The sequence below is a fragment of the Pyrgilauda ruficollis genome, unplaced genomic scaffold, assembly GCF_017590135.1.
Source record: "Pyrgilauda ruficollis isolate IOZ18807 unplaced genomic scaffold, ASM1759013v1 scaffold150, whole genome shotgun sequence".
NCBI lineage: Eukaryota > Metazoa > Chordata > Aves > Passeriformes > Passeridae > Pyrgilauda > Pyrgilauda ruficollis.
The window spans coordinates 390,849-413,821 of record NW_024513655.1 but is presented as its reverse complement, the minus strand read 5'-3'; the positions used below and the strand labels follow the sequence as shown (position 1 = coordinate 413,821).

General features: G+C 47.8%; 1 protein-coding gene across 2 annotated transcripts in view; it reads left to right on the top strand.

The window, feature by feature from the left end:
* Positions 1-22,973, top strand: part of SMAD7 (SMAD family member 7) — a 27,660-nt gene that overhangs the window by 1,550 nt on the left and 3,137 nt on the right. The window contains exons 2-3 of one of the 2 annotated variants that reach the window (XM_041461675.1): positions 94-147; positions 5,116-5,187. In XM_041461675.1, coding sequence (XP_041317609.1) covers positions 94-147; positions 5,116-5,187 — 126 coding nt within the window. Of the gene's footprint in view, positions 1-93; positions 148-5,112; positions 5,188-22,973 lie in introns of both variants that reach the window. The other variant, XM_041461674.1, reaches the window with a different exon arrangement.

Here is a 22,973-nt window from a genome sequence, read left to right as displayed (position 1 = left end):
TTATAAATTTCCTTTTTTTTTTTTTTTTTTTTTTTTTTTTTTTTTCTTTCTCATGGCTCTGCCTTTATTTTCTCTGTACTTCTCTAATTCCAGAGTCTCCCCCTCCACCCTACTCCAGATATCCAATGGATTTTCTCAAACCAACTGGTAAGTGGACTTTTTTCAATGCAAGTGTAAGAGATAAAAAAATGGCAAAACAGCCCCTTTATCGGGGAAACAGTCTCCTGCCTTTGTTATGCATTTTGCTTTTGGTTTGCTTGTGTGCTTGTGTGCCTCCTGCTACCCCTGTAAGAATTAACATATAATTTATCTAAGCCACTCTGTGCACAAAGTAGGGTTTTAAAACTCTGGCAGTAAACTTCAGAAGGGATTGCAGTGCAGTGCAGGCCTGTGCTGCTTGAGTCAGCCAGGAAAACCATAGGCTCCAGTTGGAAATGGCAGTGCTTCTGCAGCCCTGGCTGAATTTTTAGGGATTTAGGTTGGGATCCAGCACAGCATCTCCCCGATGCCTGGGAATCCCAGTGAACCTTGACAGATGGACTGGTCGGTTAGAAATCTCTCTTAAGTTTTATAGGAGCTTAATCCTACCTCATCAGGTTGGAAAAAAAAAAAAAATGGGAGAAGAGTCTGAAAAGTTATTTTTTTAACCTTTTTAAAATTTAAATTTCTTAGCACCACTGTGCATGCCTGTTGCTTGTAATTGAATGTCAGGGTGCCAGGGGAGAAGCCCATTTGAGGCTGGCACCAGCTCTTTTGCGGTTGTCTGCATAAACTCTCGGTTGGCAGTGAGCTCGCCGGGTGTGAGATAAATGAGGCTGGCAGGAGCAGGAGAGGTGGGGAGAGTCGGAAGCGCGGGGAGCTCGGGAGGAGCAGCTCCTGGCTTCCCGAGGATTAGTGGCTCTGGAGCGGGCTGGAGCACGGTGGTCCCTGCCGTCGTGGCAGAGAGGGGAGGCACGGCGCTGCAGGGTGGCAGGGGTGGGTACGTGGATATTCCTGAAGATCAGATTGTCTGGTTGGGGCTTTTTGGCCAGCAGAACAGTGTCTGTGGAATCACCTCTCTGCAGGGTCTCAGGGCTAAAAGAAACCCCAGCCCTGAGGCTGCTCTGGTGCCGCGTTGGGGTCTCATCCTGCCAGCTGCTCCCTCAGAGGCTGGACTGTCGTTTTCCCCCTCTGCAAACTCTTTGAGAACACTAATGAGTCTTTTCTTGTCTTTGGGAAATAAAAAAAAGCTGTTTAACAAACAATTGGGTTGCAAAGCATGAACTATCTTGCCTTGGTGTGAAAAAAACAGGAGATAAGGGCTCATGAATGAAAGAGGGACATCGGGAGTAGTTTCAGCATCCAGAGCATGCGCTGGGATGCAGAAGGGTTGCATAGACTCTGAGGGTCTGCTGGGTCATGAAGTTTTGTGGGTTACACATAATTTTGGCTGCATCCCTGCAGTGCTCCTCGAAAAGTTCCTATTTTTTTTTTTTTTTGCCTTTATGGCTTTTCTCTGCACTCATTGATGATCCTGTATGGGGATGCAAAGGGGGGTTTGAAGCTGGAGAGAGAAGGGTTAAAGCTTGGTTTTGGTTTCCTGTGAAGATGTTAGGATAAAATCTATTAGCAGGGTTTAAACATCCAATCTGCCTCTGCCAGGATCTCATTTTCAGTTAGCCGAATGATATATTTATTCATTAGCAAGTGTTGACATAAGGTAGCAAAATGTGTGTAAACAGAAAAGCCGCAGAACATGAATGTGCCATTTCGAAAGGAAAAGTTATTCCTATCGGCTAATAGGAAGTGATTAACGCTGCCCATCGGAAACAAAGAAACGACTGGGTTACTCACCAAAAAGTCCTCTTTTTTTTCCTTTTTGAAAGAAAAATCCACTTGGCAGCTGAGCTCTGACTAACGGGGCTGTGACAGGCACCAGCGGAGCCTGGAAGTCTGTGGTGGCAGGTGGGTTTTGCAAGCTCAGGGTTTCTCAGCATTTCCTCTGCAGGGGGACTGAGGGTTTCCCGTCCCAGCCTCGGTGCCATCTCCTGTGGCAGTTCCCCAGCTGCATGTGGAGAACTGTGGGAAGGTGTGAAGATTTTTTACCTGGTACCCATCAGCCATTCTTCTCACCTGGGGCCTTGGGTGGGAACAGTCCCTGTGTTTAGGCTCCGACAGTGGAGCTGGGAATGTGAATCCAGCAGGAAACTTCTGGTTTTATATCAAGCATGATAGTGGCGGTAAAAGTTAAGTGTTTAGCACTATGTCTTGTGCTTCAAATTGAGAGACAGATAACAAATCTGGACTGGTGTGGGCTTTGGCAGAGGTTGCCAAATCAGAGAATAAAAAAAAAAAATGTGTTGGAAGGGAGCCTAAAGACCAGCTAGTCCAGCCCTCCTGCAATGAGCAGGAACATCTTCAACTAGACCAGGTCACTCTGAGTTCCATCCAGCCTGACCTTGAATGTTTCTGGGGGGGATCTACCATCTCTCTGGGCAACCTGTGTCAGTGCCTCACCACTGCCATCATTAACCTTTTCTCTCTTCAGTCTTGTCTAAATCTCTCTTCTCTTTTTGTTTAAAACCCTTAACCTGTGGGGATTAAATCAGTTTTTCTAGAGGTAATGGAGGCTGAGACAGGCTGCATTGCAGGCTGGAGGAAAGCAGGGATGGACAAGGAGCTGGGAATCTGCTGTAGGCAATGAAATGCCACATCAGGCTGTGTTGGTAGGATAGATCTGGTATTTGTGTACTTGTCATAGAACAGAAGGATCTGCCCTTGATGGCTGAGTTACCTGAGGGAAGGCTGTGGGTCAGCCTGGCTTGCTCATTCATAGAATCCCAGAATGGTTTGGGTTGGAATGACCTTAAAACTCATCTTGCTCCACCCCCCTGCCTTGGACAGGGACACCTTCCACTACACCAGGCTGCTCCAAGCCCACCTCCAGCCTGGTCTTGGACACCTCCAGGGATGGGGAGGACTTTTATCAAGGAGAAAACTTTCCCTCTTCCTCACAGGGACCTTGGCAGGGATGGATGATGGAGGTGTGTGGGCACTCACAATTTCTGATGTCTCTGCTGGAACTTGCACCTCTGCTGAAAGTGAGATGGATAGTAGTGCCCTCAAATAATTCAGTCAGATTTTTGACTAAGCTTTAAGTGGGACAAGGGGCTGCAAGTGGCTCTGTTGTGCTCTGGTGTGACTGGACTTGGTGGTGCTGGTGTATGAGGGTGCAGGAAACTCACTGAGATGTCACCGTGGGGCCGAATGCCCTCCTGTGGTGTCAGCTTTCAGGGGAGCTGGAGGTTTGGCAGCTCCCAGGAGCTATTTGACACCTTGCAAGGTTGGGCTGGTGGCCACAAGGAATAATTGTGTGTCTCCGCAATGGCTTCATGCTGTGGGAAGGCAGTGTTGGGAGGAGATTGATGTGTGCCAGGCTTGGACACACGTCTGGTCCTTGACCTCTCTGGTGCTGAAGGTAAAACCAGCCCCAGTGCCCACTGCTAAGGACAGCCCCAGCAGCTCTGTGGGCGGTGGGATGAGGGCAGCAATGAATCCGGGGCAGAGACCCCGTGAGGGTTCTGCCTTTGGGCTCATCCTGACTCTCCTGAGCTGCAGCAGCCCTGAGTTTTGGAAAGGGAATTCCAGGGGTGATTCATGGATGAGGGGAATTGTCTTTTGGGTGATGGGACATGGGAAGGGAGCTGAGGAAGAAGTGTGGTAACACATCACCCCATTGCTAGGGTTATGTACTTGAAGTTTGGGTAGGAGCCTGTCCTGCCTGATGTGGCAACAGAGAACCTCGTGACGTATGATCTCTACAGCAGGACAGTGATGTCCCTTATCCGCAGGAACTCCTCAGGGAGCAGTAGCTGCAGGCACAAGCAGCCCAGGGCAAGGCAGAGTGGTCCAGCCTGTGTTCAGAAAGCATCTGTAGCTCAAGCAGCTGAAGCAATCACAGGGGACTGGCTGGGAAATCTCCTGTCTGGACTAGAAAGAGTTAAGAAAAGTAAAAACCCTATTTCTTTAAAGCATAGAGAGCACAGCAAGGCATTTAGAGAGCGTATCATATACAGTATTTCACAAGTAAGTCTATTTCCTGTCTCCCCTATTGTTTTCAGTTTGATTAAGTATATCCTGTTAAACTGTATATTCCTGTTAGGGCTTTTACTTTACTCTGATAAAATGAGGTTATGCAGACAGGAATTTCTTATTCACTGGTATTTCAGGGGTGGGATCTGGCAGAATTGCTTTATCAGTAGGGAGAAAATCATCTTGGCTCTCCTCATGGTGGCCCTTGCTTTGGGATACAGATGTGGGCAAAATGAGGGCACAGAGAGTCCAAATTTGGTGAAACTCTAAGTCCCTCAGGACCAGAAGTTTGCATGAACCTCACAGGTCTTCTCAGGCTTGTTCTTCAGCTCAGGGTCCCACATGGTAGTGACCAAAAAGCTGGAGTTGTCCTGTAGGACCAGGAGATCAGTGTTGGCTTCTGACTGTTGCCACCTGGAAGAGCAGGCTTAGGGTAGAGAGGTCCAAACCTTGATCTCCAGCACCTGTGTGCATTGGGAGAAACCTCTAAGGGAGCAGCCAGTCTTACCCTGCCCTTGGGGGGTGCCCAGAGGAGTGGGTCCCATTGCCCAGGAGGTGGCAATAAGGTCTGCCAGCAGCTGGTGGTGACAAACCTTGAGCAGGGCACCACAAACTCAGCCCGTTCACTGCAGAAGGGCAGCAATGAGACGTTTCCCTTTCGGTTCCCATTTTGGTGAGTTACAGGTTTTGACTAAATTGGGCGCATAAAGCCACGATTTGAGCATTTTTGGAAGCTCTCTTGCATCAGAACGGCGACAACCTTGATCTCCTTAGCTGGTGACTTGTCCCGAGAGGTGGCAGCCAGCCTGTAATTTCTGCCAGTCTATAATCAGTGCTGGCTGGTGATGAAGCGCAGCCTTGACTGAGACAACGAGTTAGGGTGGATGCTTCTTGATGAACTACTGTCTCTGCACGGACAATTAGTAATCGCTTCCTGCTAAGCCCTTTGGAATGTGTGTTCTGCTTGGGGCGATGCTGGGAGCCTGCAAAGAACCACCTATATACTGACTTTTTTTTTTTTTTTTCCTTCCTCTGCTCCAGCAGATTGTCCAGACTCTGTGCCTTCCTCCACTGAAACAGGGGGAACTAATTTTCTAGCCCCTGGGGGGCTCTCAGGTAAGACATCTTCTGCTGTTCTTGATCTTGGCCGTGGGTCGCGTTGGCTGAGGGTCCTGACAAAAGGCGAAGTGATGCTGGGGGAATTTTGGGAATGCACATCACTGGGAAGGGTGTGCTCAGAGCGGGAGTTGGGTTTAATTTCAGTAGCAGTCGTGTACCTGTTGTGCAGAGGATGTGTTGAAATCCCAGTCAAGGTTCTCCATCCCTGAATGTGTCTGTACTTCCTTTGGATTCCAGCCTTATGCTCCATTCATTTTTGGGCTAAGGCAGGAAGAGGCAAAAGGACTGAGGACTTAGGGGAAGGCTAAGCAATGTTGGTTGGCCATTCATTCAGGTGTGTGGATTATGGGCGCAGGTGCAGTCGTACCTTAAAGAAGGATTTGGTGTCAAATCCTTGACTTGGTGGTGGGGCATTTTTTGTCTCTGGGAGGAGAGCCCTGCTCAGGTTTTGCTCCTGGTAAGGTCACCAGCATCCCACATCTGATGCACAAGGCTCGTGGTGCCTGGGGAGGAAAGGTGGCCCTTTTTTTTATACAGTATGTTGCAGAGAGAGTTGTTGATGTTTTGTACCCATTCCTGATATATTCAGTGATTTCCATTGTTTTCCTATTTGCCATCTCCTTCAACCTCCAGTTGCTGTTACAGGATGGAGGCTTGTAAGGTACTTTCTCCGCCCCACTCTGGAGTTTGTGTAGACATAGGGCGGTTTGGGTTGGAAAGGACTTTTGAAGGTCATCTAGTCCAACTCCCAACACCATTTCCAAGGTGTGATGTCTCCAGCACCTCATCTTCCACCCCAGACTGGCCACCTCAGTGTCTCTACCAGGATTAAAGTGTCTGAAACCATGTACCTGCAGGTACTGGCTGATGTTTGAAGGTGCTTGCCTTTGTGGGGATGTCTCCTTGATTTATGATTTATTCATCACCCTGAAACTGGAATTCAGAATTAGGTCAGCGGCGGCTGCACGCGCGTGCATCTGCCCCTGCCTCTCTCCAGGAATTGCATTTGGTGTGGATGTGATGTCTTTAAGTGAGCCTTGTTTGTTTTTCTTTGGGTGTAATATATACCCTGTCTGTTATTTGAGAGGGGAGCATATTGTTTGTTCAAAGGTCCTAATGAGAATTAATCAAACGAAGCGGGAGAGGGAACAGGAAAACTTGTTGCTGTTTGGGGTTTTTTTCTCTAAAGGCAGAAGGATTTGAGTTTTTAAATTTTTTTTTGCCATTGGAGCCTATAGCTTCAGGGAATTAAAAAAAAAAAAAAAGGGGCTGTAGAAAGAAAAAAAAGACAAGAAGGAAAACAACACAATAAGGATGTTGTTAGATCTTTTTTTTTTTTTCTTTTTTTTTTTCCTTTTTCCTCCTGAAATACACCCATTGCAGAGGGGAGGAGAGAGTTCAGTTCCACAGGATACCACATGAAATAAGCAGAGGAAGTACTCGCTTTTAAAAGGGGGCTTTCTGTAAGGTTCAGCCTATTGATAACATCTCGTCTGGCAGCTCTGCTCCCGAAGGGAAGGCAGGAGGTGGGGGCTTGGGCTGCAGGAAATAACATGGCTCGTTCCTGGTGCCTCCCAAAAGGCTACGGGAAGGGGACCCCCTAGCTCCTTAATTGAGCTTCTTTCCCAAATGGAAGCACATTTCCACCTGAAAGTACATTTTTAACTTACTTTATTCTATTGCTACTATTTCATAGGATTTGATTTTTTTTTTTTTTTTTGTCTCCCTTATCAAAGGTTCCCCCCTCCCCAAGCCTGGAAACAGAACCTTTTTACGATCATTAACCGCTCTTTTTTCCTCCCCAAATGTAATTGTAGCCATTTAGTTTAATGAGGAGCTGATAGGAGAGTTGACTCTTGAAGGGATATGGTTAGCTACCCAAGCCCTGAAACAAAGCCGAATGCCTCCACATGAAAGAGCATTTGTTTTGAATTTGCTCTGATTTACTGGCATCTCCCTTCCGCGCGCAGAAGTGCAGTGCTGAAAATTCCCAACTGGAGAGACCCAGTCAAGAAAGGAAAACAAACGCACTTTGGAGCAATCCTCCAAAGCTCACTTTCTCCTCCTTTTTTTTTCCTACCCCCTCCTGCATATTTTAGTTAGCAGAAGAGTGTGTTTGAAGAGGGCTTTAATGAGTTATTGGCAGGGTATGTGGCCAGCACTTTGGCTTGGTCTTATCTGTGTTTGGGCAGATAGGGATGGGTGATGCTGGGTGGAGAATCCAGCAATCTCTCCTCCCCTCCAGACCTGTACAGTGTTGGATTTGCAGCTCCTTGGTGAAAGGATGGCTTAAGAAAAGAGGAAAAAAAAGTAATTATTTTGCTAATTTGGAAACTGGAGTGGGTGTGTGAGGAAAAAGACATCACAAGAGGTTGATGATGGTGCTGGTGGGACAGCAAAGGCTGCAGTACTGCAGCCTTTGGTTATTAGTGATGTGTGGTGGATGCTGGCATAGCAGCAGGATCAGTAGACCTGCTCTGATGCCTTAAAGAGCAGGACTTGGCAAGGAAGATCAATCATCTCAGCGCTGAGAATTTGGGAATGAGGCCAGCCTGGGGTTCACGGCCACTCCGGCAGGGGAATGCATGGAGAGAGGATGGTGGCAAGGGGAGCACTGAAGAGGCTCAAAGTGTCCTTGCAGCTCTCTGTGAGGAGCCTTTGATGAGGAGGAGCCTCAGATCAGCCTCTGCTGGGCTCTGTCTCTTTCTGGGGCTGCAGGCAGTTGTGCTGATGGATACCAGAGGCTCTGGAGGACGTGTGGCGGGGGGAGCAGCGTGGCCGGGGCATGTACGGGGAGTGTTTCCCCCTTGTGATAACTGCTCTGAGCTGCTCTTTCCCTCCCTCCCTCCCTCTTCTTTCTGTTCTTCTTCGTGACCCAGGAATGCAATCCTGGTGTCCCCTTCCCATCCCACCTCTGCTCTCTCTTCCCCAGCCATCCCACTCTGGCTGATGTACCCCTCGCTTCCCCCGGGCACTGGTCTCGCTTCTGTACTCTTGGCTTTATTTATTTTCTTATATCATCTTTATTTTTATCGGTGGTCAGCCTGTGGGTAGGTCAGGACTCCTCGCTCACGGTTGCTCCCACTGACACGGCTGTGCTCAGGTATTACTAGCCAGATCCTTTCTGTCCTCTGTGTGGTTAGAGAGCAAAAATATCCCATTGGGGATAAAAATAATTCCCGTAAATAGGAGACAGAGGGTGGTTTTCCTGTATTTTGAGCTGACTTGTTCTCAGCAGATGTGTTTGGTTGTGACTTCTTTCAAACAAGCAAAGCCATGTCTGGAGTGCCTGAAGGTGGCTGGCCCATGGTTTGGTGGCATCAGGTTGGTGGGAGCCAAATTCCTATATGACCCATGGAGAAAACCTCATCCAAGGGCAGAAGTGAGCTGGTGGTGTTAGTGCTGGACCTGCTGGCAAAGCAAAGCTCTCGAGAGCTCAATCCCCCTCTGAGCTTGTGCTCAGAGAGGGAGAGCAAGTTGAGCTTGTGTCCTCACCACATCCACTGCTTTTTTATAGAGGTTGTTCCTAAAATACCAAACCTGAGAGGTTATCCAGATTTTGGCCTAAATCTGCTTTGCACAAACTCTGGAAACACCTCAGGCTCTCTAAGAGCCAGTGGATGTTGAGTGATGGTTCTTGGTGGGTGCTGGATCAAGGTTCTGCATGCCTTGAGGCTGGGAAACCAACAAGGCTCTTCTGTAGCAGGCACAGACTCAGTTTCTCCCTCCCAACTCCACACCAAAAACGCAGGGAAAAGACTTCCCCAGGCTGGAATAGCATTGGCATTGTTCCCTACTCTGGCTCTCTGTGCTGTGGGACCTTGTCTGGTTTAAGGGACCTCTTGGCTGATTGACATTTCATTCCAAAATTGCGGACAGGCTGGGAATGTTTCACTATGCCTCTGATCCCTGCTGGTATCTGCTCGACGGGGAAGAAGCACCTTGTCCAAATCCGGAGATATTTGCCCCCCAAAGCGGCTTCCCGTCGCTCTCCCCTTGCCCATGTAAACAGGATCCTGTGCTGTTTCTCCGCCAGAGCCCTGCCTGTGTTTTCCCGTTCCCCCCACTTCCACCTCCCTCCCCTACGGAGTTTATAACCTCCTGTGAAATGTCTTTATTTACAAATTGGCATCCTATTATAATCTGAAATTGAGACATCTTCCTGTGGAACTAGGATTGTATATTTGTCCCAGGGATAAACAATTGCTTGGGAATTTTTTTTTTTCTTTAAGTCACTTATTTTTGGTTTATTTTTGAGCTTACGTCGTTTTAATATTTTTCAATTTGCTTTGAGCGTCGCAGGGCGTTGCACCCTTTCCTTCCCAGCCTCACTGGGAGACATGACCCCCTGCTCCTTGCTTACCTAAAAAACGCAGTCCTGTCCTGGAAAGGACAAGGTTATCAGGGGTTAATGCCAGGATGACAGCACTGGAGCCTCTGGAGCAGAGCAGGCTGCCTGCCAGACTAGGAGCCTCCCGGCTCGCCTCGCACATCATCTGACCGTGGCCGACTGGGAGGAGGGAGCTGGTGCTTGGCACTGACCCCGGGCTCTTGGCTTGGCCACCCGCTCCGGTTCCTTCAAGCCCCATGAGGGCTTTTTTTTTTTTTTTTTTTTTTTTTTTTTTTTTTTTTTAAGGGGGTTTTCACCCTGTGGGGACCCCCCTGGGACACAGCCGGGATCCTCCTCCCAGCTCCGGGCGTTTGGCCGATTAAAATCCTTCCAAAGCAAATAGAATCCATTTAATAATTACTTTTAAGTGCTCTAGAGCCTCTTGAGCCTTTCCTAGATACTCTTGTACAAGGTGTTTTAAGAAAGAAATGATAGCAGAGGTGCTGCCCCCATTAGATAGTTTCAATCCATACCTGTACAGCTTCATTAAACCCATTTTTCCAGACGCCAGCAGACTTTCCCAGCCAAACCATGTCTTTGGAACAGCTGATGACAAAATGCAGAAGACCCCAGGTTCAGCAAGTCCATCAGAGTGGGGATGGTGGTGGGAACAGTGATGGGGGACCATGATGGGGTCACCTGTGTTTTAATCCCACAAGATGGCATTTTTAGGGAAGAATGAGGCTAGGAAGGCGAATTTTGGAAGTTGAGTGTCAGTTCAAACCGCGCTCCGCTCGCAGTAGCCGTCCTGATGAGCAACTTGATCACTGGGGACATTTAAAACTCCATGGGACAAAAACACTCGTAGAGGAGCAGCCCCGGGCTGGCAGGGATGTGGCTGCATCGTTTCCATCCCCACTGTCTGCCAGTGGGTATCGCTTACACTAAAGGAACCAGAAACATTAGCCACATGCATTTCCCCGCCATGGGCAAGGGGGGATGCCTGTTTCCAGCCACGGTGGCCAACACCCCTGACGGTTTACAGCGGGGTGCAGCACATTTTAGGGTGCCCAGGAGAAAACTGTGTGTAGGGCCCCTGTCCCCAGCCCTCGCTGTGCCCCAGCAGGGTGGCGGGTGGGTGCCAACCCCTCTGCTGTCCCCCGCCGGCGTGAATGACCCACGCCGCAGCCTGGCCGCCTGCCTACTGTCACAAAGGAGCTTCCTTCCCAGTTTATTTTCAGCGCTGGGATATTATTAACCGCTGAGGCACAGTCTCTGTTCTAACCACCCTCGCTTTTTGCCTAAATCGCTTTGTTTTCGCCCGCCGTCGGCGTGCCGGGGCCGCCGGCGTGGCCGCGGTGCCGCCGGGGTACCGGCTGCGTCACGGCTGCTGTTGAGGAACAGAGGGCACGAGGAGCTGATCCTGCACGGGGCTGAGGGCGGGCAAGGGAAGGAGCTCGGCGGCTCACAGGATTTCCGCCTGCTGTCTTTGGATTAGCCCCTGGGTTTTTCTTTTTTTTTTTTTTTTTTTCCTTCCTCTATTCTTCAACTTCTTTTAATAAATGCAGCATCTTGGGTGTTGCTGTCTGGCTCTTTCTCTACAAGTTATTTTACTTTATCTTATTTTTTTTTCATTTTTCCTTCCATTTTCTTTTCTCCTTTTCCCTCTTTTTTCTTCTGTTTTCCTTCTCCTTTTTCTTCTCCTCTTTCTCCTTCTTTTTCTCCTTCTTTTTCTCCTTCTTCTTCTTTTTCTCCGCCATCTTCGCCTTCTTTTTCTCCTTAATTTTCTCCTTCTTCTCTTTCTTCTCCTTTTTCTGTTTTCCTCCTTTACTTTTTTTCTTCTTTTTCTTCTACTTGTTTTCTTTCTTCTTCCTGTTTTCCATCTCCTTCTTTCCCTTCTTATTTTATTTTCCTTCTTAATGGAAGAAAACAGCTTTTATGGGCAAGCATTGCAGGGATTTTCCATCCCCATCCAGGGGAGGGTGGGGACTTGGATCCCCTGTGCACAGACCTGCTGCCACCCTTCGGGGGGTCTTTGCCCATGGGCTCAAGTCATCAGTTCCAAAAAGCTTTTTCCAGGGTATTTTGTGCTGCTGGGGATGTGATGTGGCACTCGCTAATGGATAGCAAACTCTCATTTCTTTTTTCTTTTCTTTTTTATTTTTGCCCTGTTTTTTTTTTTCTCTCACTCCCTTCTTTTGGGTTGCCATTTAAATGCATGATGATAACTTTCACCCTGTTAATTAACAGGAAACATTGGGACAAGACAGGAAATTACATCAGTCTTTTAGGAGAAAAGAGACATGAAAAAGAAAACCACCCTCTAAGAGCTGGCTCAGCCCTTCTCTACCCTTTTAACCTCACTACATAAAAAAACCTTCTGGCCTCAGCCTCCTTGGTTAGGTCGTGCTGGCAGTGCTGAAGCACCGAGGTCCTGGTGGTGCTCTGGGTGATGCTCCCTGTGTGTGGTGACCTGTGCCTGGCCCCGTGGTCCTTCCTCTCCCTCCCTCCCTCAGCCACCAAGTGGGATCCCTCTTGGGGTGCTGGGGTTTGGTGAGCCAGCTCTGGGGTGAAGTCCTGGCTCCTGTGTGACTTTTCCCTGAGAAAGTCGAAAGGCAAATTTTGCCATTAAAGCAAAGATTTATCTTGCAGATGTACATAATAAGTGAGACTGTAAACAGTTGAAATTGAGAAAAATCTATTCAATCTTTATGTATAGGTTGAATATGTATGGAGATAACTTATTCAGTATATTTTATATATAATTATGTAAGATAGTCAACATATAATGTATATATTCTATAGATATATAGGTTGAATATATTCAACATATTAGTTGTATACTGAATATATTCCATATTTGTATAGAATTCTATGTAATACTTACACAGGTTAAAGAGATTTTTTTCACAGAAGCCAGAACTTCATCAATAAGAGGTGACTTTGTGGCTGTTAGGAAGGTGGTGGAAATTCAGGCATCTGTCACTTTTGCAAGTGGAGAGGTTGGCTGTGGATCCAGTCATTTTGGGTGATGGAAGGCTATGGGTCAAATTTATGGGTGATAAAAATTACCAGGTGTTGCTGCTGAGGAGGAGCCCCCACCATGGTGGGCAATGCAAAATAATACCTGAGGAGTTGAGCGTCTGCACATTGGTGTGCAAGGTGAGGTTTTGAGTAGAAAAACAGGGAAAATGGCAAAATAGTCAAGAAACTAAGCCATGGGATGAGGCTGTCAGTGACCTCGTGGCTGGGCTCCAGCAGCACCTTCCCAGGCAGAGCGGATGGAGTCAATAACTCCATAAAATCATTCTTTGAGCAGGAATCAAGTAACAGGAGTTTTATTTGGAAAAGGAGCTGGGAGCCTGAAGTTACATCACTGCATGTGAACTGATGAATTCATTTTCTTTGGAAGCCAGTCTGAGACTTTTTAGCTCATGATAAGGAACAAACCCATAAATCATAAGCAGAGGCCTGTAGTTTTACTGTTCTTTGTCACAGCCAAGCATGGAAAATGTATCCTGGGTGTCAAGAGCATGAAGCCTTGGCTCACCTGAGACTTGCACTGCAGTTATTTTCTGGAGAAGCTGGTGTGGCGCTGGGCTTGCCAAGCCCCAGATTCCCTGGGCTTTATCCCTGTGTGAGGATGCTCCTGGGTTTCAGTGATGCCCAGATCCCTTGGGTTTCAGCCCCATGGGAGGATGCTGCTGCATCCCAGTGATGCCCAGTTCCCATGGGCTTTGTCCCTGTGGGAGGATGCTGCTGGGTGCTTGTGACACCCAAATCCCCAGAGCTTTGTGCCCATGGGAGGATGCTGCTGGCTCTTGGTGACACCCCAAACCCCCAGAGTTTTGTGCCCATGGAGGATGCTGCTGGGTGCTGGTGACACTCCAAACCCCCAGAGTTTTGTGCCCATGGGAGGATGCTGCTGGCTCTTGGTGACACCCCAAACCCCCAGAGTTTTGTGCCCGTGGGAGGATGCTGCTGGGAGCTGGTGACACCCCAAACCCCCAGAGTTTTGTGCCTGTGGGAGCATGCTGCTGGCTCTTGGTGACACCCCAAACCCCCAGAGTTTTGTGCCCGTGGGAGGATGCTGCTGGGAGCTGGTGACCCCCCAAACCCCCAGAGTTTTGTGCCCGTGGGAGCATGCTGCTGGCTCTTGGTGACACCCCAAACCCCCAGAGTTTTGTGCCCGTGGGAGGATGCTGCTGGGAGCTGGTGACACCCCAAACCCCCAGAGTTTTGTGCCTGTGGGAGCATGCTGCTGGCTCTTGGTGACACCCCAAACCCCCAGAGTTTTGTGCCCATGGGAGAATGCTGCTGGCTGTTGGTGACACCCCAAACCCCCAGAGTTTTGTGCCCGTGGGAGGATGCTGCTGGGTGCTGGTGACACCCCAAACCCCCAGAGTTTTGTGCCCTTGGGAGGATGCTGCTGGGAGCTGGTGATGCCACCCTGGTCACGGCAGGTCCCCTCTCGGGACGTGGCTCTGCTGCTGCCACCACAAGTGGGGTGAGATGAGCCATGAGGAGTTTTGGGGCTTTTTTTTAACCTGTGTGCTGCCGACCTGCCCCGTTTTATAGCCCGGGGCAAACCTCTGCTGGCCTCTGTCTGCGAGAAGGGGGTGCCAGCTCCGCCGGAGCGCCGGGAGGGTTAATTACTTAATGAATATAATATTCTCTATAATTGCTGCGCGTTATTAATCCAGAGCAAAGTGAGAGGCGAGGGAAGGGGTGTGTGTGCATGGCCAGGCTTGTGAACTCCTTCCCAACGCCATCCATCCTGTCTGTCCATCCCTTGATTGCCCCCTGCCTGGGCCGGGGCTGGTGCTGTCCGTGTGTCCGTCTGTCCATCCCTGGGCGGTGACCCTGGGATGTATATATTCCATGTACGGCCTGCTCCGCCGCCTGCTCTTAGGAATAGGCGTGATTAGATTATGAAGGCAGACAGAAGTAATGATTAACTTTTTCAGTCTGCCTGCTGTCTCCAGTCTGGCGCTGGGTGTTTTTTTTTCCCCCTAAGTAGGCCCTGGCCCCGCGTCGACAGGGTATTAGGTTGTAAAGAAAGCCAGGAGGAATGAAGGCAAGGGAGGGAGGGGAAAGGGGAGGGAGGGAGCCTTTTCCATCGGATCCGGGACTGGAATTTATTGGCAGGAATGCAGTAAATGCTCCAAATGCCAGCCCAGCTAAACAGTTTTCATAATTGTTACGGAGCGGGGCACGACGGACGTGAAAAGGACTTTTGTTCCTACTCTGCTTTTTCCATGGGTTTACATCCCTGTGAGGGATGCTGCTCTGGGAAAAGTTGCTGGGAGAAGTGGGCTTTTTTATTTTTTTGGTGTGGGGAGAAACATATATTTACGTCTGTTTTCAGTCTTTAGGGGAGAATTCTGGGTCAGTGTGCTGCAGGGAGAGGGTTGGTTTTTTTCAGTATTGGAATAAGAACAGCAGTGATGCTGTGTTGTGTATGTGTGTGCGTGTGTAATGCAGTTAGGGGGAGGAAAAAATCCTAACATGCATCTGTGTATTAGGTATCCATTTGGAAACCCTAGACTTCTCTACTTCAGTTTTTATTAAGGTCCTAACAAGGTTTTTAATGTGTAACCCATTGGCTACGTGTTGTCTGTGGAGAGCTGTGGCTTTCCTGGGGGCTGCATCCCTGCCCTGCCCAGGGCATCCCTGGGTGCTGGATGACCTTTTCTGCCTTGCAACAGTGAAGCTTTTTTTTAATTGCAAGGAATTTTTTAAGGTCATCCTTTAAACCCCACTGGGTGGCTGCATTGAGGGGGGCTGTTACCCCATGGCTGGCACAACCCAGTGGCCTCTGGTGGCCTCAGCACCTGTGGTGTGACTTATCCCAGAAGGGTGATGGGCAGGGTGCTGCCACAGGAGCCTCCAGCACAGCCCAAGCCGGGAGAGAGATTCTTGGCAAGCTCATCCTCGGGTCTGATTTGCATTGCAGTAAGTCAGGAGCCCTTTGTGTGCTGGTTTCTCTTTCTCAGAAGGTTTCTGGTTGAGATCTGGGTTGGGTTTGGGTGGGGAAGAGGTGTGTCCTGGTGGCTGAGGCTGAAGCATGGAGGTGGCTGCTCCTCTCTGGGAGCTGGGGCTGGTACCAGCCCTGAGTCACCTGGAGCTCCCAGGGCAGCATCTCATGTTGGGCTGTGTTTTCCAGACAGGTCTCTTGGCTGGTTTGTTACAAAAGTCAGATTATTTCGGGTTGCCTCAAGGAAGGGGAGAAGGCTGGAGAGTGCATAGGGCAGTGGAGCACCTGCACCACCTCCTGAGCCAGCAAGCCCCCACCAGCACAGAACAGCAACACATGCAGCAAAAACAGCATTTCTAGGGGGTTTCCACATGGATCTGCATGCCCCTGTGACTCTTTGGATGGTCTGGGAGTCTTAAAAACCCCATGGATTTTGTTGGCAGGGCCGCTCTGGAAGGGTCTCACCTCTTGCAGCATCCCTTTGTCCCACCCAGCTGTCGAGTTGGAGCTTGGGGAAGGGATTCCCGTCCTACTGCTTTTTTGAAACAAGGGAAAAGTTTTCCCACACCTTTGAGGGGTGCAGAAGGAGAGGCAGATAAAGAAGGTTCTTTAAATTAAAACTTCAAAAATAATCAGGCTGACTGTATACTAAACAACAGCAAAGAGGCCCATTTACTGTAAATATTATGAATGGATTTGGCTGGCTTCTTCATCCCCACCCTTCCTCTAAGGCTTTTCTCTGAGCTGAGTCGAAATTCGGCCTTCAGACAGCACAGTACTCTATAATTTGCATGGCTGATGAGGCCTGAAGCCTGGTACGGAGGAAACTGGAGTCAGCTGGCTCCTCTAACCACTGGAGACAGGCAGACAGGCATTTTTGGTGTGTGCCTGCATATTTCCACCCCCCCCGCCCCACCACCTTGTAGCTCCAGCCTTGCTTGGCTTTTAAGGAGAATGGTGACAAGAAAAGGGTTCTTCTCTCCTAGAGTAGTTTTTAGCCGTGGTAATTGATTAATCACCGTAATTAGACAGTAGCAGTGACTAATAGGATGTTTATGAATCAAATTTCTGGTTTGGTGGACTCCATGAACTCGGCAGTTTCACTCAGGTTCTTTCTCTGCTGTCCTATGAATGCAGGGGACATGCATCACCCCATTTTTAAAATATACTTTTAATATATTTTTTAATATTTTTGGACATTACTCCTGGTCCAGCCTTGCCATCTGCCATAGTGGTGTTTGCTCTTGAGCCTCTGTTGGTCTGTAACAACATGCTTGCAGGGCTTCTCTCTTTCTTTCCTTCTTTCTTTCCTTCTTTCCTTCTTTACTTCTTTCCTTCTTTCTTTCTTTCCTTCTTTCCTTCTTTCCTTCTTTCTCACTTTTATGTTCTTGCTGAATTAACCCTGAAAAGGTCAGGGCTGGGTTCCAGGCTGGGGTGGGCTGACTCAGGGCACCACCAAGCTGGGGTGGGAGCCTGAGGGGATGTCAGGGGTGAATCATCTCTACCCACCATCTCACCTGACCTCATTTTTTTCCTGATTTCACAAGGGGGGTTCCCAGCTGTGGGGAAGGTGATGGCAGTTTTTGGTTGGGTCACCTGGGGACTGAGCAAAGCCCTCCCAAACTTTCAGGTCACAGTTAACACAAACCTGAACCAAAGACCAAGAAAAATGGGGAAATATGAGACTCCTTCCCCTGATGTCTCCTGCCATATTTTATCCTGCTTGACCTCATCAGACTCAATCTTAGTAAACATCAGCAAATTGAAATCTTGCGGTGAAACTTAACATTTATTTTCGTGCAAGGTTGACTGATTTTGCAAGGAACAAGGAGCCATTTGAATGATTGATTGGACAACTTGCTAATAAATTAAAAAAGTAATCTTAAGGCTCTTTAGCCTGCATGACTACCATATATGCTGAGCAATAAGAGCCGTCTAATTACAGAGACACAAATTTATGGTCTGGCCTGTCAATCCACGGATTAAGGACTGCATAAGTACCTACTGACACGATGGGCTGTAATGGCTCCTGAAGAGATGTTATGGTCTATCATGTCAATAATCCGCAGATTAAAGGCTCCCTAAGTAGGTGTTGATGTGATGGACTGTCTCAGCTCTTGGGGCTCTTCTGCTGGGGAGGTGGAGGGACCCCACGGGCCCCCCAGGGCAGTGCCATCCCTGCAGAAGGTGAGGGTTTTATTTCTTCTGCAAGAAACAGGAGCTAAGCACAGGACCATGCTTGAAATTAGGCTTTCAGGAACCATCCCAGCCATCAAAAGCAGGGGTTCCTGGTGGAGGTGAAGTTGTCTAGCCCTTGTGTGCTGGGAGGTACAAAAGGTTTGGGGCAAACACTGCTATGGGTGGAGTCTCCATGCTGCCCACAAACTTTGTTAAAGGCACAAAGCACCTCTTCTGCAGCAGGTTGTATCCTTTAATGTGGATTTATCCTTTAACTTGGACTTTTTTTTCCTTTGCTTTTGCTGAATGTACCTGGAAATCTGGCTTTTAGGTATTTGTCTTTGTTTTGTTCATTTGTTTGTTTATCTATTTGGCTGGTTTGGGTTTTTTTTTTTTTTTTTTTTTTTTTTTTTTTTTTTTGTTTTCTTTTTTTCATGGTCTGGCCTGTCAATCCACGGATTAAGGACTGCATAAGTACCTACTGACACGATGGGCTGTAATGGCTCCTGAAGAGATGTTATGGTCTATCATGTCAATAATCCGCAGATTAAAGGCTCCCTAAGTAGGTGTTGATGTGATGGACTGTCTCAGCTCTTGGGGCTCTTCTGCTGGGGAGGTGGAGGGACCCCACGGGCCCCCCAGGGCAGTGCCATCCCTGCAGAAGGTGAGGGTTTTATTTCTTCTGCAAGAAACAGGAGCTAAGCACAGGACCATGCTTGAAATTAGGCTTTCAGGAACCATCCCAGCCATCAAAAGCAGGGGTTCCTGGTGGAGGTGAAGTTGTCTAGCCCTTGTGTGCTGGGAGGTACAAAAGGTTTGGGGCAAACACTGCTATGGGTGGAGTCTCCATGCTGCCCACAAACTTTGTTAAAGGCACAAAGCACCTCTTCTGCAGCAGGTTGTATCCTTTAATGTGGATTTATCCTTTAACTTGGACTTTTTTTTCCTTTGCTTTTGCTGAATGTACCTGGAAATCTGGCTTTTAGGTATTTGTCTTTGTTTTGTTCATTTGTTTGTTTATCTATTTGGCTGGTTTGGGTTTTTTTTTTTTTTTTTTTTTTTTTTTTTTTTTTTTTTTTTTTTTTTTTTTTTTTTTTTTTTTTTTTTTTTTTTTTTTTTTTTTTTTTTTTTTTTGTATTGTTCTGTTTTTCCACCATGTAAGTCACTTGAGAGACTAGAAAGGAAGTGGGATTACCTTTTTGGGTGCCCATTTTTCTTTGTTTTGATGAGCACACTGTGCTCTGTGTTCTCCTCATCTTGATGTAATGCCTTTCACTTCTCAAGTAGGGTTGTTTTTCCTGAGGTCCTACAAAATCAGCACTTGCCAGTAACAGGAGGGGCAAAACTGCAACTGGAGAAGTCCTGAGGACCCTCCAGAAGAGCACTTAGAACTCTTTGGAACCCTCTGGGTTTTGTGTCTCCATCTCTTGCACGTCCAAGAGTAGGAGAAGATGAGGGTCATGCACTGTCCTGGACACACAAATGCCACTTAAGGTCAGCCAGGGGAGATTATTGGGCGCGAGACGTGCTGAGCTTGGTCTCAGCCAGGCCCCAGCCAGACACGTTGTGCTGACACCAGTCCAGACAATTTTTTTTTTTTTTAAGCACAAATGCCCTCCGTGTGTGCTGGTGGATAAAGGAGGAAGGGCTGTGTGTGTTCATCTGCTGCTTGGCAGTGCCCACAGCGCTTATTTTCCAGCAGAAAGCTGTCTCCTGGAAGGCCAGGCAGGGCTCTCTCCAGGTCTTTGAGTCTCCCAGCAGCACAAGGACGTGGAGCTGCTGCAGCCAGTGCAGAGGAGTCTTTAAAGTCCCTTCGAACCAAAACCCTTTTTGAAAGTGAGGGGACTTTTGTTAGCAGGGTAAATGCTGCCATGGTGAATATTGTGCCAGAATTGATGCTTGATGGGAAATCCAGACCCAAGAATAAGGGAGAGGAGGGGTGAGATGGTGAGAACTTTAGGAAGAGCATGAGAAGATGCTCAGGACCAAAACTGCTTTTTGGAAAAATAAGTGTATATGTACATATATTACAAAAAGTGTACATAGTTCTGAATACTTCTATATTTGGATAGTTTGATTTGCCTCTAAACCTGATGTCATTGATGAAAGATCCAATTACAGACATTTAAAATCCTCATCGGTAAGGCCATTTTATTCCTATTTTCGGCTTTGAGACACTGGTGATAATTTTGACAGCCCTTGATGTGGTCAGCTGGGAGCAATCCTGGTGGGTCAGATAACCCAGTGTGTGCTAAATCCGCTCTTTTCTTTCAAGGTTGGTTGGCTACAGGAATACCTTTAGCTAAAAAAAACAGAACAAAATTCAAAGATCCCCAGCCTAGCTCCCCTTTACATTCATGAACCTGGCATTGGGACAAGGCTGAGATCTGAAGGACAGCACAGATCTAAAACAGGCCCAGGACAGGAGCTGCATTGTTTTAGTTTATTATTATTGTTTTTTTAAATTCAATTTTTCTAAAATGCTTTGGTTCTTTGTGAATTAAAAATAGAGAACTTTTTCCTCCCAGACTCCTAATAAAACTGCTGGAGCTTGGAAAGAAAAAGTATGGATGACATGCTTTCATCAAATTAAAACTCACCATGTGATGGAGAGAAAATCCACACCAGAAATTTCCTGCCACTTCCAAGCAAGGAGAGATGTGACTCCTTCTGCCATAGCTTGGAAGAGCCAAGTGTGGGACTTGATAAATTTGTGTGTTTCTGTGGTGTGAATGTCCCATACCCACAGTTGCTTCTGCAGCTGTCAGTTTTTTGTGGGGTTATTGCTTTGGTATCCCATCCTGCTGGATTTCCGCATGGATTTGGAAGCATTTTCAGCAGGAGCAGGATCATGCCCTGAGCCCCCAGACAGCATTTCTCCCCATTGTGGAGAAATCCTGACTGTGGGCTTTTCTTGAGAAAGCTCAGGCAGGACTTGGTGGTTTTGGAGGTCAGGGCAAGTGGTGGGGAACCTCATAGCCTCTTGTGCTGATTGGTGAGTTGGGACTTAGCTGGAATGATGCTTTTATGGAGGACAATGGATGCATTGGCAAAACTGGGGCAGCCCCTCAGGAAAATCCAGGAAGGTGTAAAAAATATGGGGGAAAAAGAAGAGTTTTCCAGTGGGGATGGGATATGGTGTGACATGGTTGTGTTGGGCATCACTGGTGATGAACCACCTGCACCAAAATGACAAAAGGTGTTTCCCCAGGGGCTTTGGAGTATTGCCTTGATTTCTTCCCTCTGTGAGGGGTGATGTGAAGGGCTGTTCTCTGTAGACCTGACGAGTGATCAATACAACTAATTCCCCAAATTCCTGAGGGCAGACTCACTTTATTTTCAGTTGTTTCTATACTATTATTTTTTCACAATGAGCTTGCACAACGCGCTGGGGGGAGCCTGCTGGAGCCTCAAGGCAGGCTGCAATGGAAACCATGGAAAATCCTAATAACCCAGTGATAGCAGCAAATGGAGGGATCCTTAATAACGAAATAATAGTGCAGATGTTTATAGCATTAAACATTATCATTGTTTGCTGGGACATGGGAACGCTCCCAGTTTGCTGGGAGTTTTCCAGGCATTTAGAAAGGGACGTGTTTGCACCGAGGAGCTCGTAAAAACGATGCTTTTAACTCAAAACAGGCATCCCAAAGGGTTTGCAGCCGTCTATGGGCTGTCACACGCACACCAGGATGTGCTGAGGAGGATGTGCCTGTGGGTTTTCCTGGGATCTGAGTTTTTGTGTGGCTGCAGCAGGCAGAGTTGGATGGTGGGTGCCTGCCATGACCCCAGGTTGCACGGGGTGAACCCAGCAGGGTGTTTTTGAGCATAATACTTCTGTTTGCTTCATTTGCACAGATCCGTGATTATTGCCACCAAAAAAAGCCTTTTTGGGGGAAAAAAAAAGAAGTCGGTCACTGTAGGAAGCATCTCTTGAGTCACTTTTTCCTTGTCTCCTGCCACCTCCTCTCCTGCCGGAGTGATGCCACTGGCTTTTCCCACCCCTTTTCCTGGCGGATGCCAGAACAAGGGGGGTGGGTGGGAGCAAGGGGGCTCCTCTGGGGCCCCAACAACTGCAAAAAGCAGCTTTGGTGGTGGCTGGCAGGGAGGCCTGAGCCTGTTTATCCCAGCTGAGCCCTTATACTTTCATGGATTTTTGACTAGACATGCAGTCAACAGCTGAAGCCCACAAACGGAAGAGGCTCTGGCATATTTATACTGTGTGCTGGCATCAGCTCCTTAAAAAAAAACTCAAACATCCCGGATTACCTAAGATTCGTCCTTGAGGTCTGGTCACCCCATGTCATTCAGAAACCTAGTGGGATTCATTCATGAACTTCCAGCCCTCCATAAAGGTCTGTTCATTCATCGCCAAGGCAGTTTTCTATTTTTTTCTTTTTTTCTTTTTTTTTTATTATTGGTAGGTTTGTGTTTTTTTTCTTTTCCCTAAATGCTCTAGCAATTAAATAGCTCTCTGTAAGCAGTAGTGAACTAGTTGTTACATGGTCTTCACTAATACAAGCACAAACACCAGGTGAAAAAGTCCTTTTTTTCCCACCCCTGCCACCTCCTGAAAGGGATGGTTTTATGTTCGAATCAATAAAAACCTGTAGGAATTTCAGCAGGGGTCCAATGGCTCCAAAATCCCCCCAGCTGCTGTAAAACAAAACCCAAAAGGCTCTGAACATCACTGGCAGGCTGACAGTGAGGAGGGAGGTAGTGGGTGGTCAGCAGAGATCCCCCTTTGGACTGAGGAGCATCCTTCCCCTGGATCCAGAAGCAGCCCTCCCAGATTCTTCTCTCTCCCAGGCAGGTGGTAGAAACTCCATCCTGGAGGTGTTTCTTGCCCCTCTGGATGCACTTTTGCATGGATTGCACCCCATCTGTGTTAGCGGGGAGGAAGTAACCCAAACTGCCCTCCCTGCCCCTCCTCAGCCCCAGGTTTCAGCAGGACATAAAATTACCCACAGCAAAGTCTTGTGAGGCACCAAAAAAGGGAGTGGAAGGACAAACTGGGATGCATCTCAACGGATGCTGTCCCAGGGACCACCCCAGCATGGCCAGAACCCCTGTCCCTGGTTTAACCTGGGAATGAGGGTCCCTATTTTGAGACATCCATAGCCAGGCCCATTTTTAGTAGCTGCCTCCAGCAACTGGAGAAATATTTTCCTCGCTGGCATAGAAATGAGGAAATTAAAAGTGTGTGGCTGGGCTTTCTCTTTTTTTTTTTTTTTTTTTTTTTTTTTTTTTTTTTTTTTTTTTTAAAAAATTCTCCCCCTTTTTTTTTTTCCTCTATAA